At 49.2% G+C, this 25,212-nt stretch overlaps 1 protein-coding gene across 5 annotated transcripts in view; it reads left to right on the top strand.

Moving 5' to 3' along the window:
- The window catches only part of USP2 (ubiquitin specific peptidase 2), a 74,225-nt gene that overhangs the window by 10,847 nt on the left and 38,166 nt on the right, over positions 1–25,212 (top strand). Inside the window, exons 2-3 of one of the 5 annotated variants that reach the window (XM_058194971.1) lie at positions 2,490–2,574; positions 16,087–16,865. In XM_058194971.1, coding sequence (XP_058050954.1) covers positions 16,128–16,865 — 738 coding nt within the window. In that variant the 5' untranslated portion in view covers positions 2,490–2,574; positions 16,087–16,127. Of the gene's footprint in view, positions 1–2,489; positions 2,575–3,297; positions 3,783–7,215; positions 7,291–14,598; positions 15,418–16,086; positions 16,866–25,212 lie in introns of those variants that run through there. The other 4 variants (XM_058194970.1, XM_058194974.1, XM_058194972.1 and 1 more) reach the window with 4 other exon arrangements.

Here is a 25,212-nt window from a genome sequence, read left to right as displayed (position 1 = left end):
ACTTCAGCACGGTGGACCGAATGCACCGGGTTGCAGCAGGAAACCAAAGCCAGGATCACCAGCTGTAGAGGACTAGAAACTTTTCTCGCTCGTTTATTGCATGCGTCTGAGATGGGAAGCAAAGTTCAGGACAGGGGTGAAATCTACATACCTTCCTTACCGGTTCAGAAGTGCTCTCATGCATGTGCACATCACAGGCTGCCCATAACCTCGGCGCGTGCGCAAAATCTTTCTGCACATGCACAGAGGGTACAAGAAACATTACTTCCTGGTTAAAACCAGGAAGTAACGACAGCCGGGCAGGTAGATGGAGCCTCGCACCGCAATTGCTACCAGTTCTCTGAACCAGCAGCCAAGATCGCTACCGGATCAAGAGATCCGGTCCGAACCGGGAACATTTCACCCCTGGTTCAGGGGCTTTGCCTGGTCTCTGGCTTTGGGTTCTTGGACCCCTTGGTAGAACAACTAGCGACAAGGGCAGCTGCAAAGTCCCATTTGGGGGTTTTCTGTTGTGACTTCCTCCATTAATGTTATTGTTGTTGTCGGAAGAAATGTCCATCTGGGTTCAGTTCCAAGTGGGGGAAAAGATATTGGAATGATGGTTTAATGGTGGACAGGATCCCATGGTTTGAGGCAAAATTCTGGGCAAAAAAAAAGGGAAGAGAAGCTGAAAGTGCCTGGGTTTTATGCCCTCCCTGGGCTTTTGAATTTGAACTTGTATTCTGGTTGTCAGACTCCCATGGGGCCATGCAGGGGTAACTTTGTAGGTTGTATGTGTCCCAGGCTTGGTTGAGCCTTACTGGGTGATGATGTAATGAATTGGCTTTGGGTAATTCCTATTATGGCGCTGTCTGCAGGAGGTAGATCTTTGTTATGTAGAATAAGACTGGCCCAGGCCTTAATGACCCATTGACAAATGAGGGGGGTTTGAGTTTCTGCCTCCCTTTTAGGGGAAATATTCTGCCCTTTTAATATATCCTAAAATATCTTGAAGGGTGGCTCAGTGGCTAGGACGTTGACTCGTCGATCGAAAGGCCGGCAGTTCAGCGATTCGAATCCCTAGGGCCACTTAACAGGGTGAGCCCCCGTTACTTGTCCCAGCTTCTGCCAACCTAGCAGTTTCGAAAGCACGTAAAAATGCAAGTAGAAAAAATAGGGACCACCTTTGGTGGGAAGGGAACAGCGTTCCGTGCGCCTTTGGCGTTGAGTCATGCCGGCCACATGACCACGGAGACGTCTTTGGACAGCGCTGGCTCTTCGGCTTTGAAACGGAGATGAGCACCGCCCCCTAGAGTCGGGAACGACTAGCATGTATGTGCGAGGGGAACCTTTACCTTTACCTTTAAAATATCTAATTTTCCTAGGAGAGGGGTGGATGCTAACTTCCTACATTGTTGTCGTTCATTTATTTCCCGTCATTTCGTGGCTCGAGGTGACCCTGAGCTCCTCGAACTGTGCGATGAGCGTGCCTTGCTTTGCAGGAAATCGGGGCAGCATTGCAGATAGCCCTCAACTTATAACCATCACTGAGCCTGCAATTGCGGGTTCGGTTCCCGTCGTAACTTGTGGCGGTCGGTAAGTGGGACATCGTGTAACTGCGCCCAATTTTATGACCTTTTTTTTTTTTTTGCGGCAAGTGAATGTGGCGCTTGTTAAGCAAACGGTGTGGTCCTTAAGCAAATGCAACGGTCGTTAAAGGAGCCCATCATTTGCTACAAGCTGGGTTTTCCACTAGAAGCTAAGTGGAAGAACCGGGGGGAGGGGCGAATTGTGTTTGGGGAAGGGCAGTTGTGTTGTGTTGTGTTGTTGAGCTGGGTTCCTGGTGGCCCCATGAATTGGGCGACATCTTCAGAAGTGGCTTTCCATCCTTCCAGGGAAGTTTTTCCCACTTCTCCATCTAGGGTTGAGACAGAAGAGCTGGCCCCAAGTCACCCAGTTGGCTTTGGCACGTAGAGAAACGGCGCCTAGTCTAGGACCTTTAACCGCTGCGCCGAACCTGGGAGGGATGCCACACGATTTGAGGTCCCTCTTGTGTGGTTGGAGTCCCCTCCCGGGCCCTTCCTTTTCCGGCACCCTTGCTGAGCCGCGTCCTTCCTTTCTGGGTCGCTTCGCCGGCCCCACCTTGGTCCTGCAAGGAGTCAGCTGCGTCTTTGCAAACCGCAACCTCTCTGGAGCCCTTTGAAGGCGGCGCATGCATGCTCCAGAAAGGCCTCTGATGCACGCCAGGCCTGAGAGAAAGAGGACATACCAGATTCTGCAGCTGAGGCGGCGGTCTTCTTCCCATGCCCCAGGCTGTCTCCCCATGCCGCGATGTGCTCTTCCTTCGCCGAGGTCCGTCCCTTCCTCCCTCCTCCCTTCCCTGCCTGCCTACCTGCACCTGAGTTCCCACGGGTGTGCCCCATGTTTATGTGTGTGCGTGAGTGAGTGATTCACCCGTCTCTCTCTCTCTCTCTCTCTCTCTCTCCTCTCTCTCTCTCTCTCCCCCACAGCCCCAGGCACTCATTGTGAAATGATGCCACTTTGCTTCTAACATCACAAGGAACAAAGCTCTCGTAGAAGTGGCAGACACAAACGGTGAGCATGAGCATCGTATGAGGGTTGGGAGGCGGGCAAGGGGTGGGTGGGGGAGAATGGCAGGTTGTATGGGCTTCCTTGGGGCTGGGCCTTGAGAGGTCGGTCGGCCTGGCCATGCCAGAGATGAAGCTGGCCAAGCCTACTTACCATCGTGGATCTGTTTGGTTGTGCGAAGTACGGTTAGCAGCGGAAAATCGGTATCTGTTCATCCAAAGGGGAGTAGGAGAACCGAAGTTGCCTTCGGAAGTTGTGGGAGCTTCATCCCTGGAGGTTTTCAAGATGAGACCGAACTACCATTTGTCAGGAATGGTGTAGGGTCTCCTGCTTGGGCGGGGAAGGGGGTTGGACTAGATGACCTACAAGGTCTCTTCCAACTCTGTTAATCTATAAAGGTTCAAGAGATGGGTCCTTTAACAGCTTTTGCAACAATCTGAACTAGAGGGCAGGAAAGGGATAGAGGAGAGAACCCTGACCGCTTCTCCGCCACTACTCCATGAAGTAAAAATGGGGTCTTCTTGTGCAAGACGCATCTTGTCCTTCTATCTTACAACTCTTCCTTGGTCTTGTTCTGCTTCCTTCGGTTTCCTCCAGGCTCTAGTTTGAAGGGCCTGCCTTTGCGCAACACCCTTTGTAAAGTCCTGTGTAAAGCTAGGGACCGCAACCCTCTAAAGCCACAGCCTTTCTCAACCTACGTAACTTGGTAGCCCGTGGACTCCAGCTCCCAGAATTCCCCAGCCTCTTCTAAGGAGGCAAAGCTAGACTCGTTTGGGGCGTCTTATGGCGTATGTGACTTGTCGTGTGGTCAATTAAGGATCGATGGTCTTGGTGAAAGAGAGGGGATGAGTGAACTCTACGGGCAGACCCAACCCCCTCTCTATCTGTCTGTCTGCCTGCCTGTAGCAACCACCGTACCACATTTTGTGCTAATGCATTCGCGCACAGTGGCGTTACAAAAACAGGGATCGGCTCCTGCATATATTTACAAGCATTTGGTGAGCATTGCTTAACAGATGACCTGTTGGCGTGACCCTTCTGAGGTGGCAGCTTGGTTTACTCATGCCGAATTCCATCCCACTTAATTATATCCTGCTGTGCTAATTGTGCGTGCAACATGTATTTGAGCGGCTTGGCTAAGGATAGGTTACAAGCAAATTCCAACCCTGAAGAAGCTCCTTCCCGAGCCAGCGAAGAAGCCATGTCCTCCAGCGGTAAGTCAGGCCATTTTGAGACCGCCGAAGGGCCAAAATCCACCTCTTTGGTTTACCTCAAGGCAGAAGGGGAGGGGGGGAAGGGGAGGGAAAAAAATGCTTAATTTTTTCCCCTTTGTTGTCGAAACCTCTTGCTTATCCCAAAGTCTTTGAGGAGTGGTTGTTAAGTCCCTTCCTTCAACACCGTCGTAGCTTCGGATGGTCGCTGAACGAAGGGCCGTAACTCGAGGAATACCTGAATGATAAAAAACAGCATGCTCGGGGTCATTTCAACAAATTGTAATGTGTGGTAATTTCATCGATTTTCGTCTTTGTAGGGATAATTTGGCAGATTTTCGAGTCTATTTTAGAACAGGTCGTGATCTTGTAAGTCCGTTGACATGCCCCTGTTGTGAGGAGTAACAAGTTCGCGTGTCGTTACCCAAAGGGAAAAAAACCATTTTTACTGAATTTGGGGTAATTTACGCAGGTTTTGGAGAGCACAGGGCTAAGACGTGGTTTGTTCCTTTGAGGGCCGGTTGCATTCTGGAGGAAGATGTTCTCAAGTTGTCAGAACAGGTTGGGAGGAACAAGCAAGTTCATCTTCTCACAATTGCACAGGGCCTGGAAGCATTCTGGTTTGTGCATCCATCCTATATTGGCTGTGGTATCCAACCCTGGTTGGCTTGTTGTATTATGCTAAACCGTAATATGATTGCTTTGGTCTGGCCACCTTTGAGTGTCTTTCGTCCACAGGGTTTTATATATAACGACTTTTGATGGTACACCCAACACTCAACTCTTGAATATGGAAGGCATATTCAGATTGGTTTTTTGTTTTTTTTTAATTTGAATTTATATCCCAAATTTATATCTCTGAAGACTCAGGGCAGCTTACATTGTGTTAAGCAATAATCTTCATCCATTTGTATATTATATACAAAGTCAACTTTTATTGCCCCCCACAATCTGGGTCCTCATTTTACCTACCTTATAAAGGATGGAAGGCTGAGTCAACCTTGGGCCTGGTGGGACTTGAACTTGCAGTAATTGCAAGCAGCTGTGTTAATAACAGACTGCTTAGCTTGTTGAGCCACCAGAGGTTGTCGCTGTAGCCATGTTAATCCATCTTTGCTAAAAAAAAAAATCAAGAGTCTGGTAGCTTTTCCAACAAGTACAACTAATGATGTAATTAAGACCAACTAATTCTACAAGTAATAATTATAACTACAAATAACTATAAAATAAGTAACAAATTGAATGACTCGTATTTTACGATGCCTTTCCTAAGTCCGAAGCGGGCTACCAGTAATGTTCTACGGCATCAAATTTGGTCATGCAGACCATAATGCCACTTGAAACCTGGTCAATGCAACTTAGTTCCCCAAAGCGGGCAGGACAGGGGTGCAAGAAACAGAGAAATTGGTCACTGGGAATGAGCAGAATGGATGGAGAATATTCTCATGAAGCCCTTGTGATGATCTGATGTAACTTTCTTCCATCCGGACCTTTCCAGTTGGACCAAATCAGGGGTGAAATGCTACCGGTTCACACTGGTTTGGGCAAACCTGTAGTGATAAAAGCTATTGGTTTTAAACCGGTAGTTTAAAAAAACTACTGAGTATTTCCGACAATCAGCTGTTCCGCACCATTTATATTCACTCCTGCTTTCTAACAAATCTAAATCGCGTGGCAGAACTGTTTCCCTCCCCTTGCTGTTCTATTTACCTTAGAAAAGGCTTCTTTTTCCACACAAAGCGCACGCACTGCGCAGGCACACACACACAGCACGTGTCTGGCACACAGCATGCATGCGCAGGCAACAAACCGATGGCAATCTGTGGAGGATTTCACCACTGGACCAAATCCCATCAGCCAACCAAGCAGGAGTTGGGACCCCATCTTCTGTAGGTTGTAAGGTTGGACTGGATGAACAATTGAGTTCTTTTGACACCAGAGCGGTCATTAAATGAACCCTTGTAAGTCCAGGATTATCTCTAGCGATCCCTCTCTTCAGAGGCATCCCTGGAGATTGAGGGATAATGATCTCCCATGCCCCATGACATCTTGGCGCCATTTGCATGATGGCATCATGACGCACACAGAGGAATGGCCTCCCTAGGATTCCGCCTCTCTCCTGTCCAATATTGTCATAGACGGGCAGGACAGCTCCCATTTTTGGGGTTCAGAAAGTTCTTTCGATGGATCCTTCCTTCTCCCTGACAGATAAATGTTTATGAGGATTCTCCGTCCTCCAGGTCCTGGTTGTCCCAAAGGTGCTTTTTTCAAGAGGCAACTGGACTTCCTTGTGTTTTCTTTGAAGATGTTTCACTTCTCATCCAAGAAGCTTCTTCAGCTCTGATGGATGGCGGGGAAGGAATGAAGGTAGTGAGAAAGAGAAGAAGGAAGGAAGGAAGGAAGGAAGGAAGGAAGGAAGGAAGGAAGGAAGGAAGGAAGGAAGGAAGGAAGGAAGGACTATGGAGATTCTCAGTCATCCAGATCCTGGTTGTCCCAAAGGTACTTTTTTCAAGAAGCAACTTGGACTTTCTGATTTTTCTTTGAAGACGTTTCGCTTCTCATCCAAGAAGCTTCTTCAGCTCCGACTGGATGGTGGGGAAGGGAAGGATTTATACTCCTTGCAGACAGCTGGCCATTTGCATCTTTTAAAGACTCCCATAAGGAACACGATGGCTCAGGGGCTAGGACATTGAGCTTGTAGATTGAAAGGTCGGCAGCTCAGTGGTTCGAATCCCTGGTGCTGCCGTGTAACGGGGTGAGCTCCCGTTACTTGTCCCAGCTTCTGCCAACCTAGCAGTTTCGAAAGCACATAAAAATGCAAGTAGAAAAAATAGGGACCATCTTTGGTGGGAAGGTAACAGCGTTCCGTGCGCCTTTGGTGTCTAGTCATGCCGGCCACATGACCACGGAGACGTCTTCGGACAGCGCTGGCTCTTCGGCTTTGAAACGGAGATGAGCACCGCCCCCTAGAGTCGGCAACAACTAGCATGTATGTGCGAAGGGAACCTTTACCTTTACCTTAAAGCCTCCCAATTCCCCACCATCCAATCAGAACTGAGGAAGCTTCTTGGATGAGAAGGAAAACATCTTCAAAGAAGAACAAGAAAAGTCCAGTTGCCTCTTGAAAAAAGCACCTTTGGGTTATCTCCGACAGACACCCACCCCCCACCCACCCGTACCATCCCACCTGGAAAGGAGGCTCTGTTTGCGAGCCACCTCATCTCACCCATCAGCTGCCGCCTCCTTCCTGCGGCCCTTTGCTTGTTTCTCCAACGCCGTCTGCCGAGGGCCAGCTGGAGCCCGGCCAAGGCACCCAGCCAACCCATAACTTTCGGCCGGTCACTCTGAAAGGGCGGTTTCCTCAGCAACCGGCAAAACTCTGCCATGTGAGCCTCAGGAAACCAAGCTGAAGGAGAGGAGAGGAGAGGAGCCAAGCGACTGCCAAGCCAAAGAGGCTGAACTTCTCCGGGGCTGGCTACGTCCCTTTGGGCCAGTTGGCACTTCCCTCCCGGTAGGGCTGGTGGAGAGTTTCTCTCGGAGACTTTCTCTCGGGGTGCAGAAACTGGGGGAAACAGCCCCTGACTGGGTGGCTGGAGGGGGATCAGATAAGCTCTGCAGGACTGTGGCTTGTCTCAGGAGCGTCCCTTGGCTGCCCGGGCGCTGCGGAAGGTTTCTGGTTAGCTGCACTTGGCTGAACTCGGTCTGTTCCACCCGGCAAGAGCACCGGGCTCTGTGCCACCTTGGAAGAGGGCTTGGAAGAGAGAGAAGGGGCTTGGTTGCAGGGCCCGGAGGGGAGGGGAGGACCTTTTCCGCCTGCTTGCTGTGTTTGGAGACTTTCGGGTCATTTAACATGTTTGGAAGGGGCTGGGAATCCGACCCAAAGGAGTTCCAAGAGCGTTTGGATGGATATCACTTGGGTTGATCCAAGACTCGTTGGAGGAACTGTAAGGTGATCTGAGGATCTGCTCGCGTGTCCAGGAGGGTGGCTTCTAGCTGGGTTAGTCTAAAACTGATCGCCTGTTTTGGGAAGATCTGAATTCCGCTCGTATCTCTTATTTCATGCCTATGATTGTGTCCGCCACTTTTCTTCTCTTCCTTCTTTGCTTTCCTCTAAGTTTAATGTGCCTGGTTTTTTTTTCTCCTCTCCTCTCCTCTCCTTTCCTTTCCTCTCCTTTCCTCTTTCTTTTCTCCATCCCTTACTCCCTTTCTTCTCTATCTTTACCTTCCTTCTTTCTTCCCCCTCCCTCCCTCCCTCCCTCACTCCCTTCCTTCTTTCCTTCCCCTCCCTCTCTCCTTCCTCTATCTTTCCTTCCTTCCTTCCTTGCCCCTCTCTCCCTTCCTCTATCTTTTCTTTCCTTCCTTCCTCCTCCCTCTCTCCCTTCCTCTATCTTTCCTTCCTCCTCCTCCCTCCTTCCTTCCTTCCTTCCTTGCCCCTCTCTCCTTCCTTCTCTATCTTTTCTTTCCTTCCTTCCCCCTCCCTCCCTCTCTCCCTTCCTCTATCTTTTCCTTCCTCCCTCCCTTCCTTCCTTCCTTCCTTCCTTGCCCCTCTCTCCCTTCCTTCTCTATCTTTTCCTTCCTTCCTTCCCCCCTCCCTCTCCCTTCCTTCTCTATCTTTCCTTCCTTCCTTCCTTCCTTCCTTCCTTCCTTCCTTCCTTCCTTGCCCCTCTCTCCCTTCCTTCTCTATCTTTTCCTTCCTTCCTTCTTTCCTTTCCTCTTCCTACCTCTCCCTTCCTTCTTTCCTTCCCCCTCCCCCTTTCTTTATCTTTTCCTTCCTTCCTTCCTACCTACCTACCTACCTTCCCTCCCTGTCCCTTTGCTTTGCTTCCCTTCCCCACTCCATCTTCACAAACACACACACACATGCACATACAAACAAACAATTGTGGTTTTGCTGTCAAATGTAGGCACCTATGGTGTGGTAGAGCCTGTCAGTGGTTGTATTGATCGTTATTGATGAATGTTAGGTTAACCAGGCTATGGATTTTGTGGTATGTTTTTTTATTGTTCAGAAATTGTTTGTTTTCTATTGTTTTAGTGCTTTTATATTGTCCTCCTATTGTTTGTGAGCCACCCAGAGTCATACAACCGAGATGGGCACTACTGATATATATATACACGTACTGTATCTACTTACACTTAACACCCATCCCCATTTTACAACTAAGACTACTGACTCTAAGCTGAGTGACGCGCAGCTACTCTTCCTTAGCCGAGAACATGCAAACGGCTGTTGTGGAAATCAAGAGACCGACAATCTCACATGCTTTGAAAAGATTCGGCGTCAGGCGCTTCCCCAGTTCATGGAGAAGCCAGGAAGGCCCAGAACGAAAAGTAGTTACCGTGGCATTTTACATGCAAATTCTTCCATGTAAGAAACCTTCTCAAGTTGCAAAGGCTCTTGAGGAAGGAAGGAAGGAAGGAAGGAAGGAAGGAAGGAAGGAAGGAAGGAAGGAAGGAAGGCAAAGTTTCTCAACAACCCACCATCTCCTCTTCCTCCTCTGCTTTGAGACCCATCGTCAGTTTTCTACGGAGCCCTGAATTGAACATAGGATACAAAAAGTGCCTTTTTCTGGAGCAGCGGCGATAGCAAGCTCCTGGCATGAATGTTTCATGAGGAAACACGAGCATTCTGGCTGGAAACTCAAGAGCAGCTTCTCCAAGGTGCTGGATTGCGGGCGCCATCATTTCAAGCTTCTCACAAGGCCTTGAGACCTCTGATCAAATGGGGATTGATTCGGTTGGATTGAGTATCTTTTTTGTACCAAGAGAAGAGAATATTTGAAGCTTAGAGTTGAACTGTGGGCTCCTTGGTGCTCTCTGAGCAGGCTGGTTTCCTTCCAGACATTTCAGGACCCAACTAAGGAACATCATCAGCGCTAGAAGGGAGTGTGGTTTGTGGAGAGGAGGAGGAGGGCAGCTGTAGGGTCCTTGATGATCTCTGAGCTTGGTGGTTTCCTTCCAGACATTTCAGGACCCAACAAGGGAACATCATCAGTGCTAGATGGGAGAGTGGTTTGTGGAGAGGAGGAGGAGGAGGAAGGGGGGTGGGAGGAAGGCTGTAGGATCCTTGATTATCTCTGAGCTTGGTGGTTTTCTTGCAGATGTTTCATTGTCAAACTAGATAACATCATCAATGCTGCACTGATAGCACTGATGATGTTACCTAATTAGGTCATGGAAGGTCTGCAAGAAAACCACCAAGCTCAGAGAGCACCAAGGACCTCTCATTTCAACCTTGAGCTACAAATATTCTCCTTGATTGGTCTTGCAGATGTTTCATGATCCAACTAGGTAACACGATCTCTGCTAGAAGGGAGGGGATCTCTGCCCTCCCCCCGCAATTTTGCAGAACTATCTGCCTCCCGCAATCTCGGCTGGTCCTCCACAGTGGTGAGGTATGCTCTGAGTTTTTGGTGGAGGGCAACCAACTCCATCATCCTTGTCTAGGGGACCAGGGATCTGGAAGGGGAAGGAGGACAGGAATAACACTGTGTCAGACCTCATGATCCCATTGCAAGGAATGGATGGATTATGTCATGTGCATCAGGCAGATGACAAATGATGGCATGGCAGGCAGGACCTTATCCTAGTTTCTCCTGGATTCCCATGACTTTGAGTCACTTAAGATGCTAAGCTGGGCTTAGTTTTAAAAGATGGCCCAACTCGTTGGATTCACACACACATTGTGCCAGCAGAAAGCCCAACATAGCACATCTGGGGGTTAGCATCGTGTGTGAACCCAGTGGCACCTCCCTACATCTCACCCCATGGAATTTTTGAGAGAGGGTTTCATCCCAAAAGCTTATTTCAGAGGGTTGTTCTCCTGAGGTTTCCCTCCCCCGAGAAGTTTTGTGATGTTTCTACAAGGCCCAGGGCTTCCAGTCTTGAAATTACCTTGTTATTCTACATGGAGAGTGAGTCTTGGTTGTGCAAACATCAGTAACGGACGACTTGAGTAGCAGACATCTAAGGAAGACGATCATGTTGGTTGAGACCTTGGTTGGTTGAACCAGAGTCGGAAGTAGGACAGGCAAGGGACCTTGTAGGACACCACAGCTCTGGCTGAATAAGAAAGATCTGCAAATGATACTATTGGGCATTCCAAAGCTTGATAGCCAAAAGAGGATCCCAAGGAAAAGAAGTGGTCTACTACTTCTAGTTGGTTGCCAAGAAAACTGCCCAGCTGGGCTTCTGGAGCCCACACAAGTCAACCTTGCCTGCACAGGAATTTTGCTTTTCTGGTCTCATTGAAGGATTGACTTTCAAGAAACTAGAGAAATGCCAGTGAAGGGCGGGATGGAAAGTGCCCTCTGGGCTGCAGTGAGGAGGATTCATCCAACCCAGGAGAGGTCACACTCTCTCAGCTCAACCTACTTGGTAGGATTGTTCTGTGGGGGAAAGTAGGAGGAGATCGGGCTGTGTGTTGGCTGCTTTGAGCTCTTGTATGAAGATAGAGGGAAGGAGAGAAGGATGGAGGAATAGAAAGGATGGGTGGAGGTTGGATGGATGCTTGCATTTCAAGAAAATAGAAAAAGCCCCGATAGGACAGAGTGGAAAGTCCCCTGAGGGGAGACTTTCAAGAGGACACCTTCACCCAACCCACCAAGAGGACACCTTCACCCAACCCACCAAGAGGACACCTTCACCCAACCCACCAAGAGGACACCTTCACCCAACCCACCAAGAGGACACCTTCACCCAACCCACCAAGAGGACACTTCACCCAACCCACCAAGAGGACACCTTCACCCAACCCACCAAGAGGACACCTTCACCCAACCCACCAAGAGGACAACTTCACCCAACCCGCCAAGAGGACACCTTCACCCAACCCGCCAAGAGGACACCTTCACCCAACCCGCCAAGAGGACACCTTCACCCAACCCGCCAAGAGGACACCTTCACCCAACCCGCCAAGAGGACACCTTCACCCAACCCGCCAAGAGGACACCTTCACCCAACCCGCCAAGAGGACACTTCACCCAACCCGCCAAGAGGACACCTTCACCCAACCCACCAAGAGGACACCTTCACCCAACCCGCCAAGAGGACACCTTCACCCAACCCGCCAAGAGGACACCTTCACCCAACCCGCCAAGAGGACACCTTCACCCAACCCGCCAAGAGGACACCTTCACCCAACCCGCCAAGAGGACACCTTCACCCAACCCACCAAGAGGACACCTTCACCCAACTCATCAGAAGCAGGAAGATCATCAAGTGCACATTGGATGTCCAGATTCACCAAAAGGCCTGGTGAAAAAGGACCAACGGGGTCCTGTGCCCTTATTACAGCCTTGTTTGCAAAACAAAGAAGCCAGTCAGCTTCTGAGTTTCTCAGAAGAGCTCAGATCGAGCAGAGGCAGGCTTGCAAGAGGGAGTGTGTTGCCTTCCGAAGGCCACTAGACGGCAACCTTTGTGCGTGGCTTATTGTCTGCAGAAGAACATGACAACCTTGGGGTTTGATAGCTACCAGAGGCTCCTAAGCTGGACCCCGTGTGCCCCAGGGTATCAGGTGCCACTGCTGTGGTGACAAGCTCCCACGAGACCTGCCCAGCCTCTCTTATGCATGCCCTTAGTGACAGAGAGAAGCACGCGGCAGCAAAGGGTCACGTGAAGAAGGTGAGCCACTCGGGAGGCATCCAGGGCAGGTGAGCCGGAGAAAGCTTCTCTCCAGGTGTCAAAGGTGTGTTGAAAGAGGACTCCTCCTTGAGAACAGGCTGTTCCCAGATTTTCCGTGCAAGAATTAATTATCTCCTTTCCCCGCTTGGATCGCGCGAGCTTTGAAAAGAGTCGGCGGAATTCAGGTAGGAATTCAGGTGGCTGGAGTTTTTCCTCTCCCAATTTTCACTGGGGTTAAGGAAAGGTAAAACGGCAGAGAAGCTGGAGGAGAAAAGGTGTGGTCCCCACACATCTGGAGCTCCAGTGGAAAAGGATGGTGTAAAAGCCAGCTTTTTGAAAGCCCGGAATCTGACAGACGGAGAACGGTTACGGGAATTGGGTATGTCTGGTCTAATGAAAAATTAATGAAAAGAAGGACTAGGGATGACATGATAGCAGTCTTCAAGAATCTTTGAGGATATTTAGAAAATGTCATTGTTGTTGTTGTTAGTTGCGAAGTTGTGTCCGACCCATCGCTTCCCCATGGACAACATTCCTCCAGGCCTTCCTGTCCTCTACCATCCTCTGGAGTTTATTTAAGCTCATGCTTCAATGACTCCATCCAGCCACCTCGTTCTCTGCCGTTCCATTCTTCTTTTGCCCACCATCTTTCCCAGCATTAGGCTCTTCTCCAGTGAGTCCTTCCTTCTCATTGGGTGGCCAAAGTATTTGAGTTTCCTCTTCAGGATCTGGCCTTCTAAAGAGCAGTCAGGGTTGATCTCCTCTAGGACTGACCGGTTGGATCGCCTTGCAGTCCGAGGGACTCGCAGGAGTCTTCTCCAGCACCAGGGTTCAAAGGCCTCAATCCTTTGGCGCTCAGCCTTCCTTATGGTCCAACTTTCGCAGCCATCCATTGCAACTGGGAAAACCAGAGCCTTGACTATACGCACTTACGTTGGCAGGGTGATGTCTCTGCTTTTTAGTTCGCTGTCTAACTTTGCCATAGCTTTCCTCCCCAGGAGCAAGCGTCTTTTGACAAAATTTCATTCCATCAGTGGCAAAACGCCATGCTCTTCACATACCTGATGCATGACAACATCCTAAGGTCCTTAGGTACAACCTGATGCACATGAAGGTCAACCCCAGCCAAACCACTGGTGGCTGTGGCTTGACATGGTTATGAGCAGATTCATTTAAAACATGTTTTTGCTGCTTTGGCCCACTTTAGTTGGAACTTCTGTGAACCAAGCACCTGGGTAAGTTATTTCATCATTCTTAGTTGCCGGTTTCTTTGCAAAATGACATCCTTCTACCAGCAGGAGGCAGGAGTGAGTTTCACATCTCCTGATGCTTCCAATTCCAATTCTTCCAAAAGCTGACAAAAAGAGTTGAAGTTCTCTCAAGGTTATTTACTCGTCAGATGTGGGACTACGACTCTCATCCTGGGAGACCAAGCTGGGTTAGAATGATGGGATCACGGCACATCTGGAGGGGAGGGGACAGATTACTTTAGTGGGGGCAGGTGGGCTGAGAAGGATCCCTCGTAGAATGGAAGATCTGAAGGGTTCAATCTAACAGAGAGGAGGATAGTTTTATGTGAACAGGAAGAAATGTATCTTCTTGATACCAAGGAAGAGATTCAGGAGATGGGGCTATTATGTGTTTTTGAAAAGTCTCGTGTGTTCCAGAAATGAGAAGCTGAAGCAAAAGGCACCTATCCAGTCTAGATTTGTCTCTGTCTTTTTCTCTCTCTCTGTCTCTCTTTCTCACTCTCTTTCTCTTTCTCTCTCTCACACTCACTCTCTTTCTCTATTTCTCTCTCTCTCTCTTTTGTAAATTAATAATCATATGATGGTGTGAAATGGAATATGTTTTATGTTATATTTTAGATTATGTTTGTTAGTTACAATACCCTGTATTCTGTTCTGGGAAGTCTCGGGGGGGGGGGGAATGGGCGGGGGAAGGGGAAGATTATAAATTGATTGATTGCCATTGTACAGGTATAATGGTAGAATTAAACAAGTTGGAATGGTGTAAAGTCGGGACTGCTCGGTAACCACTCCCGAAGGGAAAGGATAAGGAAAGAGGAGTAAAGAAGGAAGAAAGTAGGGAGGGAGGTAGGGAGGTAAGAAAGAAGGGAGGGAGAAGAAAGGATAGGAGGAGGAGAAGGAGGAGAAGATAGAGGGTTAGAAAGGATGGAAGTGAGAAGTGGGAAAGAGGAGGGGAAGTAGGAAAGCGAGGAGAAGGATGGTGGGGAAAGTCGAAGAAGGATGAGAAGGGTAGAAAGGATTAAGGGAGGGAGTGGCGGTCGAGCAGCCCTGATGGAGTATAATTTGAGTATAGGATCGATTGTTGGATAAGTGATTGTATTGTACACTGGTCAAACTGTGGGAATTATTATGGAAAATAAAAAATTTTGTTCTGGCAAAAAATAATCATATCAATGATTAAATTAAATCAGTGGAATGACTTGCTTCCAGAAATTGTTGGTGCTCCAACACTGGAAGTTTTTAAGAAGAGATTGGACAGCCATTTGTTTGGAATGATATAGGGTCTCTCCTACTTGAGCAGGGGGTTGGACTAGAAGACCTCCAAGGTCCCTTCCTAACTTTCATATTCTGCTATTTTTCCTTCTTCCTTCCGTCCCTCAGTTTTTTTCTCCCTATTTAACCGCTATTTCTCTTATTTTCCATTCTGTTGTTGGTGTTTTTACGTTTGGATAATAACGATGATCATGATAGCCGTCATAGTAATAACACTAGTTGTAATAGCGACCATGGTTCGAATGGGAGACCCTTAAAGTAGAATGGGCTTGGAAGTCAAGTCACCATTCTGGAGGAACACTTCCTACTAGATGTGATTGTGTCCTCCAAGAAAATTATCTGGTCTCGTCTGGGCGGTTTTCTTGGCAATCATCTGGAAGCGTTTGGGACCACATCTTTCCAACTCAAGACTTGAAATCCAGGTCCTGCTTGAAGTTGAGCCCAACTTCTGGCAACTTTTGTAGACAGATTCACATCTTCTTGTCATCTTCTGGGTATGATACAGTAGTGGGTTGGCTCAATTTGGGCAAAGGGGGAGGGGGCGGTTTGATCTCAGTGGTGGGTTTCAATTTTTTTTACTACCGGTTCTGTGGGTGTGGCTTGGTGGGTGTGGCAGGGGAAGGATACTGTAAAATCTCCATTCCCTCCCCAATCCAGGGGAAGGATACTGTAAAATCTCCATTCCCTCCCCAATCCAAGGGAAAGTTACTGCAAAAATCCCCATTTCCTCCCAATCAGCTGGGACTTGGGAGGCAGAGAATAGATGTGGGCGGGGCCAGTCAGAATTTTTACTACTGGTTCTCCAAACTAGTCAAAATTTCCGCTACCGGTTCTCCGGAACTGGTCAGAACCTGCTGAAACCCACCTCTGGTGGACCTCCCAGTCCAGCCAGCAGTCCTGGTCCCCCAATACCAGACACTTCTCCTTCCAAGAACTAACCAGAATCAACCCTTCTAGGCTTCTTGGATCATGCCTGGTTGACTAGTAGATCTTCCCAGTTGACTTCATGGATTCAGGCGGTGGCATGCCGTGAAGAATCCATTGGCCAACCATTGTTGGAAGTCCCTTGGGTCTTTCCTTTCTGCTAATCCTAAAGTGAGGCAAGGGACCCCCTTCGCGCCAATCCTTCCAGCTAACTGGGTCCTGCTTTTGTTCTCTTTCAGTCAATGCCACCCGCATCTCCCCCAGCGCCCCCTCCCTCAGGATGTCCCAGCTCTCTTCCACCTTGAAGCGCTACGTGGACTCCCCCCGCTACTCGGATACCTTGCCTTGCAGCAAAGCCTCCACCAGCTATGCCACCTATTCCTCCTACTCTTCAAAACTCTCCTCCTCCTACTCAGACAAAGAGAAGCTCAACTACAAGCCCGCCACTCCTTCCAGCTACTTGACTTCTACCCACCTACGGACATCGGGGGCCACCGCCTCCTCTTCCTTGAACTTTGATGGGGGCGGGAGGCTGCTCCAACGCCCGGACTCAGGCACCAGGCTGAGCCCGGGGTACAGCCGGGTCCCCGTGCGGCCTTCCGGAGGACTGAGTGGAGGGGCCACTTACTCCTTTGCAAACGGCCCTTCGACCAGCTATGGCTCCACCCCGCTGGGACGCAAGAAATCCAGCAGCCATTCCGACTTGGCGCGGGACTTTTCCTCCATGCACCTGTCCTCGGACCCCTACCCCTCCACCTCTACCCGTAGCCCCTTCATCGCCCGCCCCCGCCAAGAGCTCTGTAGCATCCAAGGATTTTACCAGCCCACCAGACACTCGGAATACGTCCAGGACTACTTGGAGTCCTACAGTCGCAAAGGGGGACGCTCCCCGGGCCCCGGCTTGCACGGCTCCACCCCGGAGGTCATCACCCCTTCCTTCCGCCCCACTAGCCGTTCCTCCGTTCAGCAGTGGGAGTGGACTGACAACCAGACAGACGTCCTGAGCAAGGAGAATCCGGTAAGAGCCTCCACAATTTAAACTGGGTTGGGGGCGGTGGGGGGGGCTCTGCCTTTTCCATGGAACTAGGAAAATTGTAGGGGTGGGAAATGAGCCCTCACTGATGCAAACCAGCACTGAAAGGTGAGTCGAACTAAAATCAGCACAAAGAAAGGGATTTCTCGAGGTAGCAACATCGAGTCCAGACCACGGGTGAAATTCAGTTGGTTCTATCCGGCTCGGGCAAACAGGTAGCGGCAGCTGCGTAGGCTCCGCCCATCCATGCAGACATCATGATGTCATTTTTTGGCAAAATCTTAAGCCTCTGTGCATGCACAGCCGACAGCGCACGTGAACAGAGAAAATGAGTGCACTGTGCGCACACATTGGCGAACCGGTAGGGAAGGTATGTTAATTTCAGCCCTGGTCCAGACGGTATCTTAACCCAGCCTTCACACAACGCACGACCTCTCTTGTCCTACCCAAATTGACCACCGTTTGCTAAATTGCTAAATCTGTTAGCAGATTATTTTTATAAAGTTGTGGGGGGGTGTTAATTGACGGTTCACCCCCATTTGGCTTCCTGCTCCTAGCTGGGCAGAAGCCTCTGTAACCTCGGCGGTTGTGAAACTCAAAAAAATCCAAATCCTCACGGCCCCGTTTCGCCCTCCAGTAACATTGCACTCCGTAACCTCCTGTTTTTCCATCCATTCCAAGCGCACCTGGGTTTTTGTTTTTTTTTCCAACACACCCTTGGCACGCTCCGGGCACACAATGCCCTCATCTCCTCGGGAGCACAGCCAGGTGGAATGGCCATGGTACCTGGGTCAACAAGGGCATGGCCCAGTGGCCTAATTGTACTGTGTCCAGGTGAGGTCAGGCGTGATTAAATGCCGGGTTACCGGCCGCCAATACCACCGCCGCCCTGAATGGCTCGGGGCTCTCTGTGTTCCTGAGTTATGGGAAGCTGAATGATGCAGGATCCAATCTGGGTCGGTCACCTGGACCAGAGGTTTTGTCTTCTGAATTTTTGGGACTCGTGCCGGAGTTCCTCTTCAAGGAGTATCTCTCTCTAGTTTGTCAACTTGAGTGACTTGGCAAAAGATGGCGACAACAGCCACTCCTGAAACGTCCATGCCAGGTTGAGGAAAGGGTGAAGGGGAAACGTGTGTGTCGAGCGCAGATGTCGCCTTTGGGCAGGATGCTGACCCTAAAGGTGTTTTCGGCCTTTCCAGCTGCAGCTCCACCTTGTGGCTTTTTTTGGGGGGGGGTCACACCTGGAGGAGGAACAGCTGGAAAGCACAGACAAAAAGAGAGACCCCGAGCGAGGTTTCCGCCACATTCACCATCTGTGGTGACCGCCGGCAGGGCCCCGGCCTTCTCTCAACGTCTCTTAGGACTATTGACATAACAAGCTGGCGTGCGTGCGTACGCGGGCGGGCGTGTGTGTGTGTGTTTGTGCGATTCTCTGCATGTTCCCGAGTGAGTATTAAGTGATTATATCGGTTACATAAAAAATGGGGACTTGTGCCAAGGACTGAGAGGCAGGGAAACAGAAAATCTGACAGGGCGACTTTTTCGTTGCTGGTGAAACAAGCAATTTCGGGGCGAGGAGGGGGAGGACACTGAAGGAAGGGGCTGGTTCCCTGCACTTCTCCTCCCCCCCCCCCACCCCAGCATGGATGTGTATCCTGGGGATGGTCTCTGCCCTCCCCCTTTTTTTAAGCCCCCATCTAAACCGCTGTTTGTTCCCCTTTGATCATCCCTTCACCCTTCCCAATTCCGGCATCATTGAGAGCTAATAGGGGTTAAGGGGCTGGGCTAGAAACCAGGAGATAGGGAGCCTTAGTCTCACCTTAGCCATGAAAGCCGACTGGGTGACGCTGTTTATTTATTTATTGATTTGTATCCTGCGCTTTGGGCCAATCACCAGGAGTCTGTGACTTCTAGTCCCGCCTTAGGCATGAAAGGCAGATGGGTGACTTTGGGCCACTCACCAGGAGCTGGCGAGTTCTAGTCCCGCCATAGGCACAAAAGTTAGCTGGGTGACTTTGGGCCAATCACCAGGAGACGGCGAGTTCTAGTCCCGCCTTAGGCACAAAAGTTAGCTGGGTGACTTTGGGCCAATCACCAGGAGACGGCGAGTTCTAGTCCCGCCTTAGGCACAAAAGTTAGCTGGGTGACTTTGGGCCAATCACCAGGAGATGGCGAGTTTGGGCCAATCACCAGGAGACGGCGAGTTCTAGTCCCACCATAGGCACAAAAGTTAGCTGGGTGACTTTGGGCCAATCACCAGGAGCTGGTGAGTTCTAGTCCCGCCTTAGGCGCGAAAGCCAGATGGGTGACTTTGGGCCAATCACCAGGAGACGGCGAGTTCTAGTCCCGCCATAGGCACAAAAGTTAGCTGGGTGACTTTGGGCCAATCACCAGGAGATGGCGAGTTTGGGCCAATCACCAGGAGACGGCGAGTTCTAGTTCCGCCATAGGCACAAAAGTTAGCTGGGTGACTTTGGGCCAATCATCAGGAGACGGCGAGTTCTAGTCCCGCCTTAGGCGCAAAAGCCAGCTGGGTGACTTTGGGCCACTCACCAGGAGATGGCGAGTTCTGGTCCTGCCTTTGGGCATGAAAGTCACTAGGGTGATTTTAGGTCACTCCCTCTCTCACACCTCCACCCATCTCACAGAGTTCTTGTGGGAAAAGTAGAAGGAGGAAGGAGTGCCCACTTGGTGTGTTAATTATAAAGTAATAAAACGTAGAATTTAAAAAAATAAAAATGGTGCAAAGGAAATATTGTTCCCTCCACTCTCCAAGCATGCTCTCATTCACCATAAGCATCTAGCAAAATTCCCACACACACCCCAAACTGGGAGAAGATCGGCACGGAGCCACAGTAGTGCAGTGGTTAGAATGCAGTACTGCAGCTAATTCCGCTGCCTGCCTGCTGCCTGCAATTTGGCAGTTCGAATCTCACCAGCTGAAAGTTGACTCATCCTTCCATCCTTCCGAGGTCAGTAAAATAATGACTCAGATTGTTGGGGGCAAGAGGCTGACTCTGTAAACCACTTAGAGAGGGCTGCAAAGCTGTATATAAGTGCTATTGCTATTGCTATGGACCATTAGCCTAGCCTCCGCTGTGCTTCTCACCCTAGCTATCTTTTATCCATTCCTAATTTGCAAAGTCCGGAAGCCTCTCTTTTAATAGTTAAGGAATAACCTCTCCGAGTGCAGTGAACCTGAGTTAGCAATCTCGAGGAAGGATTTGTAAGAAGGGACAAAGTTCGAATCAGTCCAATGTTCTTCTTTCAAGCTTGTTTCGTTTGCGGAACGAATTAGTTCCAAAAAAGAAAGAAAGAAAGAAAGAAAGAAAGAAATGTAATAGTTCCTGGAAGTTTTGATTAAGACCCAAAGCTCTTTAAGATCAAATTGCCTTTGATCTTAGTTTCTCAAGGGAGCCTCCTGGGTTCTCCCAGCAATCTTCAGTTTGACGGAACAGGATTGGATATGGATAGTCATCGATTTACGAGCGTAATTAAGCCCAGAATTAAAAGTCGTATGTCGTTGCCAGTGGTGAGTTGCTACCGGTTTGCAGGCGAACAGGTAGCAGGTAGCAGTGGTGGCGGGCCCAACCGGACCCTTCTGCACATGCCCACGAGCAAACCAGTAGTGACGGGCTTTGAAACCCACCCCTGGTCCTTGCAGTTGTTAAATTGGAGGTCGCCTATTTTATGATCTGTTTTGAAGGTGGTCCTAAGTCGTTGCAGTCGTTGAATGGATGTCGCCGATTTTATAATCTTTTCTGAAATGGTTATTAAACAAACACATTAAGCAAATACCACAGTCGTTAAGTGAACACATTTTCACCAATGGTGTGTGTTTTCTGCCAAAGCAAAACCCTGTAAGAAAACACCGGAAACCGGCAAAAAATGCTGAAAGCCACAATTACATGACCGCAGAATACTGCAAATGGCCGTAAACGCGAGCCTGGCGGCCCGATGCTGAAAATTCGATCGCTTGACCTCGGCATAACTGGTCAGGGAATACTGGGAGCTGAAGTCCCCGTGTCTTAGAAGTTACCAGGTTGAGAAACATTGATCTACAGGGGCCTTTCATGACCCTTGGGTTCACAGATGAAATCCAGGTTTTTTTTACTACCGGTTCTGAGGGTGTGGCTTGGTGGGCGTGGTGTGGCTTGGTGGGCGTGGCAGGGGAAGGATACTGCAAAATCCTCATTCCCTCCCCACTCCTGGGGGAAGGATATTTTAAAATTCCCAGTACCTCCCCACTCCTGGGGGAAGGATATTGCAAGATCCCCATTCCCTCCCCGCTCCTGGGGGAAGGATACTGCAAAATCCCCATTCTCTCCCTACTCCTGGGGGAAGGATATTTCAAAATCCCCATTACCTCTCCCACTCCTGGGGGAAGGATATTGCAAGATCCCCATTCCCTCCCCGCTCCTGAGGGAAGGATACTGCAAAATCTCCATTCCCTCCCCACTCCTGGGGGAAGGATATTATAAAATCTCCATTCCCACCCCACTCTGGGGCCAGCCAGAGGTGGCATTTGCCGGTTCTGCAAACTACGCAAAATTTCCACTACCGGTTCTCCAGAACCTGCTGGATTTCACCCCTGGTTACATAGAAAATAATTTCTCAGACTTCAAAGGAAAATTGCAAAAAAGGCAGATATTTGGGGAAATGAATTTCAGGAGGTAGAGGGAGGATTGCGCCCTCTGGCCATTCAGCCTCCCTTGCTGAGGGTCACGCTGGGTGCCTGCAACCTCATTGACTTTACCCAGGGGGGGGGGGCTGGCAAGTGGCCAGTGGGGTGGGACGGACGCTGTGGTTGTCCTTTCTCCTGGCATGCTGGGAAGGGGAAGATCCCTGCTAAAAAAGCCTCCATGCAACAGAACTCAGGTAGCCCTCAACTTACAGGAAGCAGCAGGTGAAGCTAAGCAAGATCACATCAAATACCTGTACAATTAGCACAGGGGCCCCCCAAGGCTGTGTGCTCTCCCCACTTCTCTTCTCTCTGTATACCAATGACTGCATCTCCAATGATCCATTTGTTAAGCTACTGAAGTTCGCAGATGACACAACAGTGATTGGTCTCATTCGAGACAATGACGAATCCGCATATAGACGAGAGGTCGAACGACTAGCCGTGTGGTGCAACCAAAACAATCTGGAACTGAACACACTCAAAACCGTAGAAATGGTGGTAGATTTTAGGAAAAACCCTTCCATACTTCCACCTCTCACAATACTTGACAACACAGTATCAACAGTAGAAACCTTCAAATTTCTGGGTTCTATCATATCGCAAGATCTCAAATGGACAGCTAACATCAAAAACATCATTAAAAAAGGACAACAAAGAATGTTCTTTCTGCGCCAACTCAGTAAGCTCAAACTGCCCAAGGAGCTGCTGATCCAGTTCTACAGAGGAATTATTGAGTCTGTCATTTGCACCTCTATAACTGTCTGGTTCGGTTCTGCAACCCAACAAGAAAAACACAGACTTCAGAGGATAATTAGAACTGCAGAAAAATAATTGCTACCAACTTGCCTTCCATTGAGGACCTGTATACTGCGAATCAAGAAGAGAGCCGTGAAAATATTTGCAGATCCCTCGCATCCTGGACATAAACTGTTTCAACTCCTACCTCAAAACGACGCTATAGAGCACTGCACACCAGAACAACTAGACACAAGAACAGTTTTTCCCAAGGCCATCACTCTGCTAAACAAATAATTCCCTCAACACTGTCAGACTATTTACTGAATCTGCACTACTATTAATCGTTTCATAGTTCCCATCACCAATCTCTTTCCACTTATGACTGTATGACTATAACTTGTTGCTGGCAATCCTTATGATTTATATTGATATATTGATCATCAATTGTGTTGTAAATGTTGTACCTTGATGAACGTATCTTTTCTTTTATGTACACTGAGAGCATATGCACCAAGACAAATTCCTTGTGTGTCCAATCACACTTGGCCAATAAAATTCTATTCTATTCTATTCTATTCTATTCTACAATAGTTCACCTGGTGGCCATTCAAAAGTTACCATGACCCTGACACAAGGGACTTAGGACCGTTTTTCACACTTAATGGCCTTTGCAGGATCCCCATCAGAGGTGGGTTTCAGCAGGTTCTGGCCAGTTCTGGAGAACCGGTAGCAGAAATTTTGAGTAGTTCAGAGAACTAGAAGTAGTAAAAATTCAGACTGGCCCATCTCCCATCTAATCTCTGCCTCCCAAGTCCCAGCTAATCGGGAGGAAATGGGGTTTACCTTGAGTTTGTATCTAATATTTGCTCATGTATTGTTGTGGTTGAAGCTGAAATAGTCATTGACAGGTAAAGACATTGTGGTAGATAATTTTATGTACTATGTTTAGTTCAGACCGAAGTCGGCGTAGTTCTAAGTTGTCTAAGCCCAAAATTTGGAGTCTGGTGGCATAAGGTATTTTATTGCGAGCAGAGGAGTGGAGGACTCTTCTCGTGAAATATCTCTGGACTCTCTCGATTGCATTTATGTGCAGTGTGGGTTCCAGACAGATGAGCTCTTATTCAAGAATTGGTCCATGAGGCTTTATTTAGTATTTATTTATTATTATAATTTGTTTATTATTTATTAAATGAGGCTGGGGGACAGCGCGTGACATTCAGAGGTCATCCGAAGTTGTGCAGATAAAAGAAGCCAGCATTTTGAAGAAGGAGGGACAATTAGCATGAAGGAGAAAGCGTCCAGATGGCTATCATTGAGATGATTGCTGGGTAGCTGCCCTGCCAGAATTTCAGAGGACCAGGGTTAAATGCCTGGGGGGAGGGCACTCTGCATGTCTTTCCCTCCCTCTCCCCACATCTCTTTCCTTCTCTCTTCCCCGAGGCCCCTCTCCCATCCCATTACACCCCCCCCCCAGCTTCCAGACCCATCAAAACGTGGGCATTTCACTTATTTTATTTATTTATTCATTTTGTCAATCCTATCTAAGATAACAGGTAAAAAGGATAGACATAATTTGGATGCATGAAAAGAGTAAGCAAAAAAGGAATATTAGGACAGGGACGGTAGGCAAACAGGTGCATTTATAAAGTAGATTCCTGTGCAGCCAGTACAAGTTTTGGCTCCTGACCGAATTCTCTTTGCTTGCAACAGGTGACGGACGCCCTGAGCGGCTTAGATTGGCCTTGCAGGTGGCGGGGTGGTGGTGGTTGGGGGGTGGAAAAGCAAGCAAGCACATCCTTGGGAGGGTGAAGGGGGGGGGAATCGCTGGAATGGCCTCAGGCTCCATGTCTTAAGTTTGCTTCCAGAAATACTGACTCACCCCAGGGGAGGCATTCCTGGGTGTACTAAGAGGCAGCCCTGGGTGTACTAAGTAGTAAAATCTTGAGTTTCGGCCAAACGGAAGGGGGTTTTGAGTTCAGAAGAACAAAGACCAGGGTGGAAATCCAGCAGATTCTGACAGGTTCTGGAGAACTGGTAGCGGAAATTTTGAGTCGTTTGGAGAATCGGCAAATGCCACCTCTGGCTGGCCCCCGAGTGGGGTGGGAATGGAGATTTTGCAATATCTTTCCCCCTAGGAGTGGGAAGGGAATGGAGATTTTGCAATATCTTTCCCCCTAGGAGTGGGGAGGGAATGGAGATTTTGCAATATCTTTCCCCCTAAGAGTGGGGTGGGAATGGAGATTTTGCAATATCTTTCCCCTAGGAGTGGGGAGGGAATGGAGATTTTGCAGTATCCTTCCCCTAGGAGTGAGGTGGGAATGGGGATTTGCAGTATCCTTCCCCTAGGAGTGGGGTGGGAATGGAGACTTTGCAATATCTTTCCCCCTAAGAGTGGGGAGGGAATGGAGACTTTGCAATATCTTTCCCCCTAGGAGTGGGGAGGGAATGGAGATTTTGCAATATCTTTCCCCTGCCACGCCCACCAAGCCACACCATGCCCACCAAGCCACACCCACAGAACCGGTAGTAAAAAAAAATTGGATTTCACCACTGCCAAAGACCTCCCCCCCCCAATATCTAGTTGCATAGAGGGTGGGGGGACTTCCCATGTCCATCGTGCCCAGCCAAATACATCTCAAGGATCAGCTATAACGTCACGGATGGAGGACTGCCAATGGCAGCAAAGATTACAAGAGCCTCCCTGTGCAAGAATAGTATATCTGTAAAGAGTGAACACCCCCCCACACAAGGAAGGGGAATAACAGGATCAGGGCAGTTTAGGCCTGCTTCTCGGCTTCTCAAAAGCATCCTCCTCCATTATGGCTCCTTTACAACCTGTGGACTTCAACTCCCAGAATTCATTGAGCCAGCTCAGCTCAACTCCCAGAATTCCTGCCCCCTCGCCCCCTC

This window comes from Ahaetulla prasina, chromosome 9 (assembly GCF_028640845.1).
Source record: "Ahaetulla prasina isolate Xishuangbanna chromosome 9, ASM2864084v1, whole genome shotgun sequence".
NCBI lineage: Eukaryota > Metazoa > Chordata > Lepidosauria > Squamata > Colubridae > Ahaetulla > Ahaetulla prasina.
This window is presented reverse-complemented; position numbering and strand designations above follow the sequence as displayed.